This window comes from Drosophila rhopaloa, unplaced genomic scaffold (assembly GCF_018152115.1).
Source record: "Drosophila rhopaloa isolate 14029-0021.01 unplaced genomic scaffold, ASM1815211v1 contig_115, whole genome shotgun sequence".
Taxonomy (NCBI): Eukaryota; Metazoa; Arthropoda; class Insecta; order Diptera; family Drosophilidae; genus Drosophila; species Drosophila rhopaloa.
In genome coordinates, this window is record NW_025334990.1 from 276415 (window position 1) to 293058 (window position 16644).

Below are 16644 nucleotides of genomic sequence, written 5' to 3' on the forward strand. Positions count from 1 at the left end.
CCAGGTGGGCACATATATACACGTATATCTCCATTGTGCGTATGGGTGCTTTCTACAGATCACTCAGCTTTGGGCATTCGGCGGCCAGACAAGTCTGCCTTCATCCCATTACTCATACGCCGTGTGAGAGGAGGAGTGGCTGTAGGAGCAGGAGATTTCGGAGGAGGATGAGGTTGACCGGGTGCCCAGAGATTGGACCAGACATTGTTGTTAGGGGAGTTCTTATCTTAGCATGGACGCAACTTTGTCGAATTGGATTTGTGTGGATCAAGAACGTATTAGCTTATCTCATTGCATTTCTCTCAGGAAAATCCCCAAAACCGCGCGATTGGGCATACTTTTAGGGGCAGACATCAGTGGTAAGTTCTTTGATATGACTTATATTTTGAAGTAATGACCAAACCACCCTGTATCCTCCAGAGACAAACTGTCTGCCATCATCCAACCGCCTAACTTACTAAAGCTGTCTATCAACTATCAATCATCTGTTACAGTTAAGAGGCTTTGCAACTACACAGTCAACATATTTTTCAACTACAGATCTTAAGTTAAAATTGGTTTATAATTATTTTAAATATATTTCTCACATGTAGTTATGAAATGATATGTATTTAATAAAATTTTAGATTAAATTATGACTTTGATCTAAAACTTGAAAAACTAAAATACAGAAAAAGTAGTCAAAGACATTTCAGATATTATTTGGACAAGAAATTTATTTAATATTATTTTAAAATAGTTCTTTTAAATGAAAAAGTAGTCAAAAAATTGTTAATAATATCGGTAATAATATATTGGTATTCCGTCACTTTATATAAAGTTATGTCATGATTAATCTCAAATTAATTTTAAGATTTTTTGATTAAAAGATACTTATTTAAAAATGTAAATATTTAAAATTTCGAGATTAGTTATGTAACTACAGATTAATCTTTGTATTTTTCAGTGTATCTAGGCAAAAAATGGAGCAAATGGTGCATATGCTAGCAACTCGAGAATTCGCTCGACACTTCGGACCTCCCAACCATCCCGCCATCCATATAGTCCCCTCCAGCAATTACTTAGTGCTGCCTTGGGCGCTTCTCTTTTAGACAGACCACGGAGTTTAGTGATTGACTTGTTTTAAGTAGCCAGCTCCCCTTGTTAGCTGGTTTTGTTGTCTTTCCATAAAATATGAAACGATCGGTTTTGTTTGCCTTAGCCCGTGTGGCTAGTTAGTTGGTCGCGTCAGTGGGACAGTGGAAAATTTTGAGCGGCTTGGCAAATGCTGTTAACTAAATGCATTTTTCACGTGATGTGCATTTTGAATTTGTCGAGTTCAAACAGTATTGCTCCAAATGGCTGGCAAGTTGTCATTGATTTATGGGGCATTATATGTGCTCGCAATTTAAGGGCCAAAGCCGCAATTAAGTATCTGGAGACAACAAAGTTCTGGGATAACAGCAATGTCTCTAGAGTTGATTGGATTGAATTTGCCAGAGCTATGGATAGTAAACAGTGTATCTTTAATTGCAGAGTTCTGATAAAATATGATGTACGAGCTGTGTTGTATTGTTTAACAAGGTTTTTATTGACGCAAGACACATGCACGTTGCGTATACGACATGTGGAAGCCTTGGAAGCGCTGAAAGACTGATAACCAAAAGGTTCTGCGATGAACCAGACCAAAAACCCTTTGAAGCGGGTCAAGTGCTTGTTCTATAGCCACTGCAATATTGACACACGATTTCTTATCGATGTTGAATTTGGAAAACATTTACTACTGTTGCTGTTCGTATTGACAATCTCCGTTGAGCCTGATAAAGTTGTACCGCCTTAATAGAGAATTATCGATTGCGAAAGCCTCCTGGATGGGTGCTCTTAAGTACTTAAGATATTATCGGGTCTTGGGGGACTTCCCACTCATCTGATATACATACATTGCGCAACCTTGAGAAACCTCTCATCAATCTAATTGATTTTCAAGCGGCAGCTCAAATGCCTGGAAAAACTTTATTCAAAAATCCCCTCCCTTAAAAAGATATTTAAGGCCTCTTGTCGCCGACTTTCCTGCCTCATTACAAGGCACATCACATCGTAATCGTATTTCTGGCCAACTGATCGAGCTTTAGCTGATGGAAATTAAAAATGCTCACCGAGAAATTCTCATCCAAATGGCCGCAATGTGTGTATTATCGTTTATAATAACGAGTCAAAACAATAAATAAGTGATTTGCTTCCGCAATTGGTTTCCGGATCTGCCTTTTCGCCATGTTTTGGGGTCAGCTCGGTTCGACTTGGACGCATTGAGCACTGAGTAATTAATTAATTGATTAATTAATATGCACACTGCGCAGCTTGTCGGTTGAGATTTAGATTCCGATATTTCGGGTATACAGCTTCTGCCAACGACACTGACCTTGCCCGATGTCAAACACCCGCGTCGCATTTTTAATTTACGGCTGCGACTGCTGACTTCGATCATGTATGGAGGTGAGATAGTGACGCAATGTAGATTCGCAACAAAAATCTGGGCTAGTGGGGGTGGCCCGAGTCATCCGGGTGACAACTTCCTTGAGTTGCCGCCACCAAACCGGTTAAATCTTAAACGGCGGCTTCATAAAGTGATTTTATTTAGCGCCTGTTTTATTTTTTGTTGTCCCAGGTGACAGAATCCCTTTGTTCGAGCGGGCCCCAAAAATACAACAAGTGTGGCGAAGCACGCCCTGTAATATAAATATTAGCAATATGCAAATAACCTGCTGTACAAATGACAAACGAAGGCACAGTCATCAGGTACTAAAACTGGCACTTGTAGGCTGGTTCGCAATGCAATTACCCCAACTCGCATGACAATAGGAACTTTCTAACTCACGGCTTCCCAAGAAATTTCGATTTCCGCATAGTTCGACGACAGAACGATCAAGGTGAATTTTGCATCAATTTCCAGTTCTATGCTGTACGAGAACATGCAATGCAAATGGGAGTGTATCTCGATCGGTGGTATTTAATGGCTGTAATTAGCATTTCCATGACTAAATAGGGATGCGTCATCGCAGCTATTAAATAATGGTTAAAGTACAATTAGCGTAATTTAAGGTATTTGGCAGCTCGATTGAATCGAATGTTTTATATAAAAACAATTGAACTGGGCTTTGCCGCTCTCTAGAACAGTAACAGATAAAATTATAAATGCAATTTTCAGCTTAACTTTAGAAGTGGTCAGATTTCCATTTACTCCCCTTTGTAGACGGGCTTGCGTTTCTCTGCAAAGGCAGCCAGTCCCTCCAGGCGGTCCTTAGTGGGTATCACCTGTGAGTAGCATATCTCCTCAATGGAGTAGCCGGTGGCCAGGTCCACCTGCATGCCCTTGTCGATGGCCAGTTTGGCCATGCGTACGCCCACAGGTCCGTTGGGCAGGATTTCTTCGGCCAACTTAAGGGCCTGCTGATAGGCGGCGTCCTTCGTTTCGTTCTGCTGCACTACATGGTTGACCAGACCCAGATCCTTGGCCTCTAAACCGTCGAAAACTCGCGCCGTGAAGATTAACTCCTTCGCCAGTGCGGGGGACAGGATGCGGGGCAGTCTTTGGGTGCCACCTGCCCCGGGGATGATAGCCAATCTCGTCTCCACCAGACCCATTTTGGTGTTCGAAGCGGCGGTGCGGATGTCACAGGCCAGAGCCATTTCTAGACCACCACCCAGAGCAGCGCCATCCAAAGCGGCAATAACAGGCATGGGCAGCTGCTCAATGGCGATGAGCAGGCCTCGGAGCTCCTTTACGAATTCGGTGGCCTCTTCTGGGGTCATTCCTGTTATTATAATACAATAAGATTGGTCATCTTCATTAAAAGAATTTAAGGAAAACCTACCTTTGCGCTCTTTTAAATCAGCACCGGCACAGAAAATACCAGGAGTAAGACTTCTAAGTACAACCACTCTCGAGCCATTGTCCTTTTTAATGTCATCCAGGACATCGGTAAAAGTCTCCACCATTCCACGGCTAAAGGAATTTTTGGCCGCTGGTCTGTTAAGGCCAATAACTGAGATTCCCTGGCGAGGTCCCTCCAATCGTTCCACCAGAACTTCATTTCCATCGCCGTATGGCGCCGCTGCCGCGAAATGGCGGGAAGCAACCAGTGGACGGTTAAGTTGACGGGCTAACCTCGCCACTCCTTGCATTATAATTGACATTTTGTATTTCAAAACAGGAAAATACAAAAGCGAAACTAGGCAATTAAGTGATTATAAAACGACCGGCAGAAAACAGCTGTTGCTACCAGTGCTGACAAAAGTTCATTGCAACTATCGATTTACGTATCGATAAGACCGGGATAGTTAGTAAGCAATTCCCACTGCATTAAAATTCTGCTTCTAAAATAATAAATAATTCTTATCAACATCTTCTTGTCTTAATTAAAAGCAGATACTTCTTAGAAGAATGAGGGTAAAGATGTTTTACTTTAAGGGCGGTAAACTTTAAATACGACTAATTTTTAGCGGATTGTCCATGACAAGTTCTAACTAAGATACAATTTTTAATAATGTCCCACGTTTGCGAATTTATAAATCTCCATCCGGGGCATCCCAATCGATATCCCAAAATATTCTGTTCAGTGAGAACATCTAATAACAACCTGTGGTGTGACCAAGGCGCTCTGGCGAAAAACAAAAATCACAACAACAGATAAAGCACAGCCAAAAAGCGCCAGCCGGTGATGGTTAAATTTTCAGTATAAAAAAATTCGCCAATGTGTCTTTGAAGCCATTTTCCAAGTACGCCTTAGTCGCCCCAAGGTGTGTGCCCCCAGGACCCAGTGGGAAACTCCACAGAGTCTTTCGATCAGAAGGAGTTACGACTGCAATTCGTTTACCCCCTTTTCTATTTGTTCCCGCATGACGTAGTTTTGCGCTTAAAGTGAAACCGCGGAGCACCCCCAAAATAAAACAAAACTTACCAGTATCTAGAGTCTGATAGTGACGCAGCGCGCCGTGTAAGTAACCTACAGTATACATATATAGAAAAGCTCAACCTAATCCGTAATCCCTTTCCAGTGCAGGATGCTGATGCGCGGCGTGCAGCTCCTGCAGCGACGTCACCAGCAGCTCAGAAGGGCCTTCAGCCAGTGCTCCTTGCGCCATGACGCCGGCAACCCTTGGCGGCGGAATGACAGCGACTTTTCTAGACCGCATCCCTGGAAGCGCCCCGGCATGTTTCTGCAGTTTCGCTGCAGTGCTGGAGGCAGTGATTCGAAGAAGAAGGACGAACTGGCCCTGAAGGAGACGACCGCTAGACCAGCGGCTCAGCCGAAGGAGAAGCAAACAAAAAATTTTGAGGTGAAGACCTCCAAGGGCATTTTGTCCATCAGCACCACCATCGAGGACTCCAAGATCAACGAGATCGTGTTCGAGAAGTCCGATCTCCCGCCGGTGTCTAAACTGAAAGAGCCGGCACTAGCCGCTGCGGCTATCAATCTTCGGGGTAGCTCAACTGTAGGTGCTACAAGCGGTGTGGGACTTGGAGCAGGCACTTTTATGAACCCTCCTGAAACGATGCCATCACAGCCTGCTCCAACTTCCGCTTTGTCTGAAGCAGCGCTAATTGCAAAGGCAGGAGAAGCTGCGTCTGCTCCTTTACCTCCGCTTATAGAAGTTCCGCCTCCCATGCCTGTTCTCCCACCGAAGCGACCACGGTTTGATTATCGCGCTTCTCTGGAGCGTAATTTTGTGACGCCCAATCGGGCCATAAGCGACTTCTTGCTAACAGCTGCGGATCTCGAAAGCCTGCCTAAGATCAAGCGGAGATCACCGTACGAACAGGAGCCACCCATGACCGTCTACTGGCGCCGCGATGTGGAGGCCAAGGCCGTGGAGGTGTGGGGCTCCAAGGAAAACCTATTGCGGGAGCGACTTAAGCGCGAGGTGGAGCGTAAGCAGTACCAGCAGAGTGAGTACCTATGTCCCCTGTGTTCGTTCAACCGTTAATGTGGGTGCTAAAGTCTATGACTCCGCAGATCTATTCACTGTCAAGCGGCGGCTGCGCGACTACCGCAGGGAGATGGGATCCCGTACAAAAGTCATGCTCGACAACCGGAAAGAATCCGAGAAGTCCGGTCAAGTGGTGGCCACCGCTATTGCTATGTAAGTTCCTTATCTTAACAGCCTAGAAATTCTAGTAAGATTTGATTTCATTCAGCAATGCGGCTAATTTGCTTTTCAAGGCTGGAGGTTGGCTCTACAGTGGTTCCCACAGCATGTTTGCGGAGGTTATTCACTCACTCGCGGACTTAATCAACCAGCTCATCCTCGCCTTTGGCATCTACAAGTCCTCCCAGAGTCCAGACATCGATCATCCTTACGGTTATATGAATATGCGATACGTTTCCTCGTTGATTTCTGGCGTAGGCATCTTTTGCGTTGGCTGTGGACTTTCAATTTACCACGGTATTGACGGCATTCTCCATCCAGAGCCCATCGCAGATTTGTTCTGGGTGTACTGCATCCTCGCAGGATCGCTGGTTTCAGAGGGAGCCACTTTGGTGGTGGCGATCAATGAGCTCAAGCGAGCAGCTAAAGAAAACAGCATGACTTTCAAGGACTATGGTGACTTTTCGTTGAATCGTAAAAATTGGTTATATTTGACAATGTTTATATTCCACAGTGATTTCTGGCAAGGACCCGTGTGTTAATGTGGTGCTCTGCGAGGATGCTGCTGCTGTAACTGGAGTTATGGTGGCCGGAGCTTGTATGGGACTGAGCAGCTACACAGGATCTCCCATCTTTGATGCCGCTGGATCCTTGGTTATTGGAGCACTCTTGGGTGCGGTGGCCTCCTTTATCATTTACACAAATGCCAATGCCCTAGTGGGCATATCCATCGCCTCCGAGCGACTGGAAAAGATTAACTCTGCTTTGGAGGCTGATGTGATGATCAGAGCTATTTACGATGTTAAGGGCATCGATATTGGTAACGCCCGTGTCCGCTACAAGGTGAGACCGTGCTCTTGAAGTACCATGGTGAGACTAAATTGTATTTCTATAGGCCGAGCTCGACTTTGACGGTCGCGAGCTGACGCGTTCGTATCTGGACAAACAGGATCTGGCCAAGCTGCTTACGGTGCGTCATATTGACCCAGTTCTGCGCCCTTTATTTACCGGTTTTTACTTACCCCCCACAGACCGTTCGAGGCTTTGAAAAGGTGGAGGATCTGGAGGGCTTTCTTTTGGATCAAGGCGAAAACATTGTGGACCTGATGGGCGGTGAAATTGATCGCATTGAAATGAATCTGCGGGTTAGTTTTTATTTTAAAAAATTAACTCAATTTGTAAGGTAACAAAACTGATTTTATTTCTTTTTAACAGACGCAATTCCCGGAAATACGTCACGTGGACCTGGAAATACTCTAAGCGCCCTCCATTCTCCTGGGGGCCTGTTAATATCATAAAGCATTGGGTGATTTGGTTGCTTTCTATAAGAAATTTTTGCCTGTAGCTTATATTTATTTCCCATTATGTACTTTTAGGTGTAATTCTTAAAACTAAGCATTAAAAGTGTATTGCCTCGGGCTTGACAGCAGCCCGGAGGTTTAAGGGAAATTCTCCGGAATCTACCTGTTTTCAAAGTAGTTTGTTTGTTGAATTATAGAGAGTTTTCCTATGATATTCCTTCACCTGATCCTGTGTACTATAAATAATGTAATTATTATGCAATGTTTTTCCATTTCTTTGGCATGGGTCGGAGGTCAGCAAAAGCAAGAGTTTCCCCTTTTTATGCAATTACAGCCGGCAGAGCTCTGCGCAAGCCTCTTCCCCTGTTTGCATAGATTGCGATCTTTAACAGCGGTTTACTTTCACTGTTAAAGGTTTGCGCCTCTGTTGCTGTTGGGGAATTTGTTCAGTCTGACTTGGCGCGTGAATTAAAAAGGTTGGTGCTTGGCGTACCGATGAGAGTCTAATAAATAACATCTCATAATCTGATTAGCAGTGAACACACTTCATTTCTAAGTAAAGCAAGCCTATATGTACAAAAATTAAAGTTAACCAAAAGTTAAATAACAAAATTTACTAAATAAAATTCATGACAGCTCTAAAGCCAACCTTAACAAGTTTTCGTGTTAAATAAATATGACAGCGGTTTGTTTACCTGTCTAATTAATTCAAAATTGAGTAAAGTAAACAAAACCACAGTTGAACTTTACTTATGCCACAAAAATAAAATAATTTGACTCTGAGTGATTTTGCATAAACGAATTTCTTTTCAAACTCACTAAGGGGTTAGTGACCTATGATAAACAATAGTTTCATTGTTTAAACAACAAAGATTTTTCTAAATAGAAAAATGAGAGATCATATTTGACAAAGCAGATTAGTATCCATATTCAAAATGTAAACATAGCTAATACAAAAGAGTTAAGAATATACTGTTAAATTAGTGCTTATATAATTTCTGTTCAAGTTTGCTATCAAAACAACAGTTTAAAGTGTATAGATGGACTTCCTCTAAAAATGTACTATGTCATTGAAACTCAAGTGATCTAAAATATTGCCATATATTTTATTTAGCTTTATGAACTAAAACTATTATTTAATATTCCTTGATCGGCTGATTGGCAGATCATAATAACCTTTATGAACTTTCAATCTATTATTTTGCTATTGTTATTAGAGTATTAACTGGTCGATCTGTCTGAATAGATTTTCCGAATCTAATTTGGTTTTTTAATTTGAGCTTTCTGATTACTGAGTGGCACTTGTTGACCCATTAACGGTACAATCAGCAGCAAACGGAATTTACATGCTAATTAGATGGCGCATGAAATCGTTTAAACAAAACCCAAACAAGTGTATTTGCATTTAATAACATAAATTCTTAAGGGTATCCCTATGACCAATAAATATATAAATATAGAACCCATACCAAGATGGGAATCAATTATCTACCGCTGCAGGTGAAGTGTGGCCCATCCGAATTGAGGTCGCATTGAGTGCAATTGCTGATTCAGTTCCATTTGCACACCAAATGAATTCCAACCCAGATGACGATCAATGCCACAATGCAAAAAGGTGGATGATCAATCAATTGAAATCAGCTTGATCTCGTAATTGCTGTCACAGGGAATCTCTGCAGCACATCAATTATTTAACTAATTGTTTTTTTATGGTTGCATAAATCACACGATATTTTACAATTCTCTTTATTTAATAGTTTCATATATCACACGATCTCTTAGAATTCGTTTTTTAATGATTGCATAAATCACACGATCTGTTAGATTTTTCAGGGAGACAATGCGGTGTTTATGGCTGCTGTTTTTGGCGCTGCCAAATCTGATTGTAGGTGAGGCGGAAAAACCTTCCACAAAGCCAAACATTGTATTTATTTTGGCGGATGATCTGGTAAGTCAAACGGTCATAGGAAATCAATATCATGTTTTGTAAAATAAACTCTAGGGCTTCAACGATGTGGGTTTTCATGGTTCGGCTGAGATTCCCACGCCAAACATTGATGCCTTGGCTTATTCTGGGATCATCCTGAATCGTTACTATGTGGCGCCCATTTGTACTCCCTCAAGATCGGCACTTATGACAGGGAAATATCCCATACATACGGGTAGGTGTGATTGTTTAATTTCCAAATATTTGTAACTCATAATATGCTTCTTATAGGAATGCAGCATACAGTTCTTTATGCCGCTGAGCCTCGAGGTTTGCCCCTGGAGGAGAAGATACTACCCCAGTACTTAAATGATTTGGGGTAGGTCGGAAAGATTGCTTTATTTTTAATCATCAATCATTAACCATAATCTGTTCAACAAGTTACACCTCTCACATAGCTGGCAAGTGGCATCTGGGGCACTGGAAGCTGAAATATACTCCCCTTTATCGGGGCTTTAGTAGCCATGTGGGATTCTGGTCGGGTCACCAGGACTATAATGATCACACTGCCGTCGAGAACAATCTTTGGGGGCTGGACATGCGCAACGGCACCGACGTGGCTTACGACCTCCATGGGCAGTACACCACGGATGTGATAACCGATCACTCGGTCAAGGTGATTGCCAACCATAATTCCACCCAAGGTCCTCTATTCCTGTATGTGGCCCATGCAGCCTGCCACTCGAGTAATCCGTATAATCCGCTGCCAGTGCCGGACAACGATGTGATGAAGATGGGACATATTTCGCATTATAAACGTCGAAAATTCGCGGGTGAGTGGCTTTATTTACTACATTAATTTAGAGGGAAGGGTGGGGCAAAACCGACACCCAATTGGCTTAGGGGTTATTGGAAGATTTGGCGTTTGGTTTAAATTTTGTAGGAGGTGATGTTGGAAACACCCTTTTTTATCGCTTAATTATTAAAGTATGCTGTGGCTGGAAAGTTTTTAGTGCTGAGCGAAAGTCTTAGTTTTTAGCATATTCAAAAGGGTGCTCAGAGGTCGACATCCACATTGTTGCTACATTTTTGTTTTATTTTTATTTATTCCTAAAAAACAATATTATTCATTAAATATACAAGATTCTAATTCTAATATTATCTGCCGCAGCCATGGTAGCCAAAATGGACGACTCTGTGGGACAAATAGTGGACCAGCTGCGCAAGTCCAACATGCTGGAGAACTCCATTATTATATTCTCCTCGGATAATGGAGGTCCAGCCCAAGGCTTTAACCTGAACTTTGCCTCCAATTACCCCCTGAAGGGCGTGAAGAACACCTTGTGGGAGGGAGGAGTAAGAGCTGCGGGTCTCATTTGGTCGCCTCTTCTGAAAAAGAGCCAGCGGGTGTCCAACCAGACCATGCACATCGTCGACTGGCTGCCCACACTTCTGGAGGCAGCTGGTGGGCAACCGGCTTTGGCCAATCTTAGCAAGGGAATCGATGGCCAGAGCATTTGGCGGGCTCTGGTCCAGGACAAGGCCTCGCCGCGTCTGAACGTGCTCCATAATATCGATGACATCTGGGGCAGTGCCGCGCTCAGCGTGGGCGATTGGAAGCTGGTCAAGGGCACCAACTACCGCGGCAGCTGGGATGGATGGTACGGGCCGGCGGGAGAACGAGATCCCCGTCTCTACGACTGGCAGATGGTGCCCAAAAGCAGGGCAGGCAGGGCTCTGGAGGGCCTCATGATGCTTCCAAGTCGAGCGGATCAGCAGAGATTGCGGGCAGCTGCCACCGTCTCCTGTCGGGCCCAATCCTCTCAAGGAGGCAGTTGCAAGGCTACCGCCTTCTCGGCTCCATGCTTGTTCCACATTCGCGACGATCCCTGTGAGCAATTCAACCTGGCAAAGCAGTAAGTTCTAAAAAAGTATTCTTTTTATTTGTTATTATTATGTGGCTTATGAATGTTTTAAAGATATCCCGAAGTTTTGCACGCATTGATGGTGGAGCTGCAGCGCTTCAATTCCACAGCAGTGCCGCCTGCCAATAAACCTGCTGATCCTCGAGCCAATCCCAGGTTCTGGAACTACACGTGGACAAACTTTGGGGACTATCAAAGTAATGATATTGACCCCGTTGTTGGGGATCTGTGCTTGGCTTCGCAAAACAGCAAAGACTGTTTGAAATAAAAAAATTTTGTTGTAGTCTAAGTGCCTTTCTGGTTAACAAATTCCAAGATTATGTATGGCTTACCTCTGGTTGTCGAAATTGTACTTATGTCTCGCATCCTCTTTTGCCGTTGTGTACACCTCTTCATTTGTCTCATCACTTTCAAAATGTCCCTAACCGTCAGACTGAACGTCATGGTCACGTTCATCCTCACAGTCAGACACATTGTGAAATTAATGAGACAATTGGAGAGGCTTACACAACAGCAAGAGAGGACGCGGTCTTAAAGACAGGTAAGGACGTGTGGGGACTAATTATAGAAGATCCTCGCAGACAAGATGTTAGCTGTGAGCGAAAGAGTGGATTTAATATGGTGTCACCTTAAAACGGCACCAATTAAAACTTACTGTACACCGAAGTCCTTCTCCCAAGGTTGGTTCACCAAAAACATAGTTTTAGTCAGGAAACGTTTACGAGGATTGATTTACTTTAACTCATAAGCTTGCAGATTCAGAGAAAATGCTGCTAGAGATAAACAATTGTTGGTAACTTTTCTAATCAAAAGTTAAAAATGCTTGACACTTCACTTTACTTTTTTGAGTTCCTTTAAGTAGTATAATTACCAAATCACCAGCCGCATTTTAGAGTTATAAACCTCCTTCGTTGGAGTTCGGTCAGAGATTAAATAGTAAAATGTCAAAGCCAAAATTCTTTAAGCAGAGAAACTGAGCCAATAATTATACCCTAGAGAACATAATGTCGACCATGTGCAAAATAAATGCAAGAACTAAAAGGGAAACGTAAATTCCCTGTACACCCATTAATGCCTACAAACGAAATTTTGAAATCATGGCCTTATCGTTCTAAACTCAGTGAAAATGTAGGCTTGTCTGGTATTTCTCAAAATTATATGTATGTATGCATATTCAATTTACCAATAAAACAAGAAAATAACTAAACTTTATAAGCCGAAGTTTATATACCCTTGTAGTTATTATAAAACGACGACATTTCGAGTTCTATGCCTATATTACTAAAAACAATAAAGCTATATCGATTTTGCGTAATTCTGGTATAGTAAATAATTACTATATCTGAAAGGAATATTTTGATAAATAGAAAAAAAGCTAAATACATTTTTTTTCAATTTTTATTTTTTTTAATTTTTTGTTTTTCCTATAGGAGCTATGTGATATAGATTTCCGATTTTAATTAAACTTAAACCGAAATTCTATAGTATTTAAATCATTTAAGTCATACTTTTTAAAAATGGGAGCTATATGATATAGTCACCCGATCCGTCTCGTTCCGACTTATTTACTACCTGCAATAGAAAGACATGGCTAGATCAACTCTCCTGGTTATGCTGATCAAAAATATATATACTTTATAGGGTCGGAAATGTCTCCTTCACTGCGTTGCAAACATTTGATTGATATTATAATAACCTTTGCAAGGGTATAAAAAATGGAAGCATAGAAATTTTACACATCTTGTGAAACTAGCGAACCGTATTTCACTTGTTTATAAATGCTTATGTAGTGAGCTAAATTTAAAAGTACAAAATATTTTTCCATAAATGTAAAATAGTTCGTACTAATGTTTGTAGCACCGTGCGAATGCGTACAACTTGACTTGTGTAGGGATTTCCTATTGCATTTTTTTTGGAAAAGTCGAATAGTCGTATAGGCGAAAAAGTTCAATTGCCCACAATATTCTTTCTGTTTTGTTTTTTTCTGATCGGTTTCCAATATAACATTGGAAATAATATGTATTGTAAATTACATTGCAACAGAAATACCAATCCGTGATGCAAACGTCCTCATTTCATTGTTTCATCTCGTTCGTGAGTTCTATTATGTTATTTACCAATGCAACTGCAACAATAACCAATTGAATAACGTATATTTTGGGCTATTTATATCGATAGTATATATTTAACCCATGCTGAGGGTTTTATAGTTTCAGTCAAACGTTAACCCAGGGCAGGAGACATATACGACCCTGTCACTGTGGACACATTACACGAAGTGACGACCAAAATCTGCTGTAATGGTTTGATTAGAACAAGTAATACACCGATCCTAAGGCGATAACATACTTTTATAAAATCAAATGGCTTTGAAGATAGTGCACAAATTCAGATTTATTTCAGAAAATACGCTTCGAATAACACTCAACCAGCTATGAATCCGATGCTCCGGTCAAAAGGTATTGGAAACAAAAAAGGAAAGCTAACTTCGGGCGAAGCCGAAGTTGATATACCCTTGCAGAATATTCTATAAATTATATTCTCCAAATTATTCATATGATGCATTCTTAATACTCATAAAAAGTCCCAACTTCCTAACTTTACAAACACCAAAGTTATGGCATTTCCAATCGTTCAGTTATATGGCAGCTATAGGATATAGTCGTCCGATCCTTATGAAATTCGGTAGGTCAGATTGATTAGCCAAAAATAAAACCCATATAAAATCCCAACTTCCTAACTTTAAAAACACCAAAGTTATGGCTTTTCCGATCGTTCAGTTATATGGCAGCTATATGATATAGTCGCCCGATCCGGCTCGTTCCGACTTATATACTACCTGCAATAGAAAGACAACTTTTGGGAAAGTTTCAAGCAGATAGCTTTAAAACTGAGGGACTAGTTTGCGTAGAAACGGACGGACGGACGGACGGACAGACGGACATGGCTAGATCGGAAATGTCTCCTTCACTAAGTTGCAAACTTTTGACTGAAATTAATAATACCCTCTGCAAGGGTATAAAAACAGGGATTTTTGGTATATTATTCGGCACGCTACAATATAAACAAGAAAGGAAGCAAACTTCGGCAAGCCAAAGTTTATATACCCTTGCAGTTATTACAAAACAATTAGCTCAAAGAAGTTTGGTCGACTTAAATCGAATTTTTGAAATTTGAATAGCTTAATCATTGGCCCATTTTTGCCTTTTTTTTTTTTTGCAAGCCTTTAGTTTTGAAAATATGGACTTTTTGAAAATTTTTGAACTTTTTCGAAAACATTAAAGTTGACTTTTTCCAATTTTTTTTTAACGTATTTGCCTGCAAATATGACCATGTTTGCCCATCTCCTAACAAGTAAGAATAAAAAAAAAATCGTTTGCCCACCGCTTAAAACAGGCATTTTTAACATAAACTGGGGGCAAACCTATATTTGTAAAGAATGCTATTTTAAAAGACTTTTGCTCAGCCAAGCGCGCAGAATCTATAAAATTATTTTATTTTACTGGAAATACTTGTTATCCAATTTGATTGTAGTTTGACATAAAAATTAACCATATGGTTTCTTTTCGCTTCCATAAAAAATTAGAGATTAAATTTATGGAATATTTGGGCAGAATAAGATTTGTTTAGCCAACATCTGGTTTATTTGTATGTCAAATTAAAATCATGATAAGAAATCTATACGCACATGGCGCGGTTTTTATAAAAGCGAAAAAGAAACCATAACAAACCATAATTGATAAGAAGTGATTTACAAACACTAAAGTTATGGCATTTCCGATCAATCAGTTATATGGCGGCTATAGGATATAGTCGGCCGATCCTTATGAAATTTGGTATGTCGGATTCAGTGGCCAAATATAAAACCCATAAAAAAACCAACTTCCTAACTTTAAAAACACCAAAGTTATGGCATTTCCGATCGTTCAGTTATATGGCAGCTATATGATATAGTCGCCCGATCCGGCTCGTTCCGACTTATATACTACCTGCAATATAAAGACAACTTTTGGGAAAGTTTCAAGCAGATAGCTTTTAAACTGAGGGACTAGTTTGCGTAGAAACGGACGGACGGACGGACAGACGGACAGACGGACGGACAGACGGACATGGCTAAATCGACTCTCATGGTGATGCTGATCAAGAATATATATACTTTATAGGGTCGGAAATGTCTTCTTCACTGCGTTGCAAACTTTTGACTGAAATTATAATACCCTCTGCAAGGGTATAAAAATCACATTTTTATACCCTTGCAGGAGGGATTATTTGGTCAAAAGTGTGCAACGCAGTGAAGGAGACATCTCCGACCCTATAAAGTATATATATTCTTGATCAGGATCACCTCCTGAGTTGATATAGCCATGTCCGTCTGTCCGTCTGTCCGTCTGTCCGTCTGTCCGTCTGTCCGTCTGTCCGTCTGTCCGTCTGTCCGTCTGTCTGTCCGTCTGTCTGTTTCTACGCGAACTAGTCTCTCAGTTTTAAAGATATCGAACTGAAACTTTGCACACACCCTTCTTTCCTTTGCACGCAGTATATAAGTCGGAACGGCCGGGATCGGCCGACTATATCCTATAGCTGCCATATAACTGAACGATCGGAAATGCCATAACTTTGGTGTTTGTAAAGTAAGGAAGTTGGGATTTTCTATGGGTTTTGTATTTGGCTAATCAATCCGACATGCCGAATTTCATAAGGATCGGCCGACTATATCCTATAGCTGCCATATAACTGAACGATCGGAAATGCCATAACTTTGGTGTTTGTAAAGTTAGGAAGTTGGGATTTTCTATGGGTTTTGTATTTGGCTAATCAATCCGACATGCCGAATTTCATAAGGATCGGCCGACTATATCCTATAGCTTCCATATAACTGATTGATCGGAAATGCCATAACTTTGGTGTTTGTAAAGTTAGAATGTTGGGATTTTCTATGGGTTTTATATTTGGCTAATCAATCCGACATGCCGAATTTCATAAGGATCGGCCGACTATATCCTATAGCTGCCATATAACTGATTGATCGGAAATGCAATAACTTTGGTGTTTTTTAAAGTTAGGAAGTTGGGATTTTTTATGAGTATTAAGAATGCATCATATGAATAATTTTGGAGAATATAATTTACAGAGTATTCTGCAAGGGTATATCAACTTCGGCTCCGCCCGAAGTTAGCTTTCCTTTCTTGTTTTTTCCATATTTTAGCAGCAAACAAAATCTTATGTTAGACCGTAGATGAACATGCTATCGTTATTTAAGTTTAAAATAGGATACCGTCCGAAGGCTAGTCTCAATTATTTTTGCCCATATACACTAATATTAGGTATAAGTATATTTTTATTAGTATACTTTATAAATATATTTCAG

The 16644-nt window shown here is 41.1% G+C and overlaps 3 protein-coding genes and 1 long non-coding RNA gene across 6 annotated transcripts; 2 read left to right on the forward strand and 2 right to left on the reverse strand.

Moving 5' to 3' along the window:
- Positions 1–3072: 3072 nt before the first annotated feature.
- On the reverse strand, positions 3073–4259 carry LOC108036980 (methylglutaconyl-CoA hydratase, mitochondrial). The gene is made up of 2 exons (XM_017113409.2): positions 3852–4259; positions 3073–3791 (listed from the first exon to the last, which is right to left on the reverse strand). Exons 1-2 carry the CDS (start codon positions 4171–4173, stop codon positions 3214–3216), a joined length of 900 nt encoding a protein of 299 aa, XP_016968898.2. The 5' UTR covers positions 4174–4259; the 3' UTR covers positions 3073–3213.
- A 388-nt stretch (positions 4260–4647) lies between these two features.
- Positions 4648–7684, forward strand: LOC108036977 (zinc transporter 9). 3 transcript variants are annotated; one of them, XM_017113406.2, is made up of 9 exons: positions 4648–4776; positions 4885–4973; positions 5035–5926; positions 5979–6120; positions 6176–6582; positions 6641–6969; positions 7022–7096; positions 7158–7271; positions 7342–7684. In XM_017113406.2, exons 3-9 carry the CDS (start codon positions 5041–5043, stop codon positions 7384–7386), a joined length of 1998 nt encoding a protein of 665 aa, XP_016968895.2. In that variant the 5' UTR covers positions 4648–4776; positions 4885–4973; positions 5035–5040; the 3' UTR covers positions 7387–7684. The 3 variants fall into 3 exon arrangements, with proteins under 3 accessions (XP_016968895.2, XP_016968896.2, XP_016968894.2); XM_017113407.2 differs by having other exon boundaries at positions 4648–4973; positions 5994–6120; XM_017113405.2 differs by having other exon boundaries at positions 4648–4973; positions 5040–5926.
- Positions 7685–7896: 212 nt separating this feature from the next.
- On the forward strand, positions 7897–11610 carry LOC108036978 (arylsulfatase I). The gene is made up of 7 exons (XM_017113408.2): positions 7897–7983; positions 9252–9375; positions 9430–9589; positions 9646–9733; positions 9796–10187; positions 10526–11270; positions 11334–11610. Exons 2-7 carry the CDS (start codon positions 9268–9270, stop codon positions 11545–11547), a joined length of 1707 nt encoding a protein of 568 aa, XP_016968897.2. The 5' UTR covers positions 7897–7983; positions 9252–9267; the 3' UTR covers positions 11548–11610.
- On the reverse strand, positions 11446–12180 carry LOC108036979. The gene is made up of 3 exons (XR_001768873.1): positions 11935–12180; positions 11612–11872; positions 11446–11534 (listed from the first exon to the last, which is right to left on the reverse strand). It is a non-coding gene; the product is annotated as an uncharacterized LOC108036979 (long non-coding RNA).
- Between the last annotated feature and the right edge of the window lie 4464 nt (positions 12181–16644).

Coding starts and splice junctions, on each gene's coding strand:
- LOC108036978 (XM_017113408.2), top strand. CDS start 9,268: ATGCGGTGTTTATGGCTGCTGTTTTTGGCGCTGCCAAATCTGATTGTA. Junction 9,590..9,645: donor GAAATATCCCATACATACGG/GTAGGTGTGATT, acceptor TGCTTCTTATAG/GAATGCAGCATACAGTTCTT. Junction 11,271..11,333: donor CAATTCAACCTGGCAAAGCA/GTAAGTTCTAAA, acceptor AATGTTTTAAAG/ATATCCCGAAGTTTTGCACG.
- LOC108036980 (XM_017113409.2), bottom strand. CDS start 4,173: ATGTCAATTATAATGCAAGGAGTGGCGAGGTTAGCCCGTCAACTTAAC. Junction 3,792..3,851: donor TGATTTAAAAGAGCGCAAAG/GTAGGTTTTCCT, acceptor TTATAATAACAG/GAATGACCCCAGAAGAGGCC.
- LOC108036977 (XM_017113405.2), top strand. CDS start 5,041: ATGCTGATGCGCGGCGTGCAGCTCCTGCAGCGACGTCACCAGCAGCTC. Junction 6,121..6,175: donor GTGGCCACCGCTATTGCTAT/GTAAGTTCCTTA, acceptor GATTTCATTCAG/CAATGCGGCTAATTTGCTTT. Junction 6,583..6,640: donor CATGACTTTCAAGGACTATG/GTGACTTTTCGT, acceptor TATATTCCACAG/TGATTTCTGGCAAGGACCCG.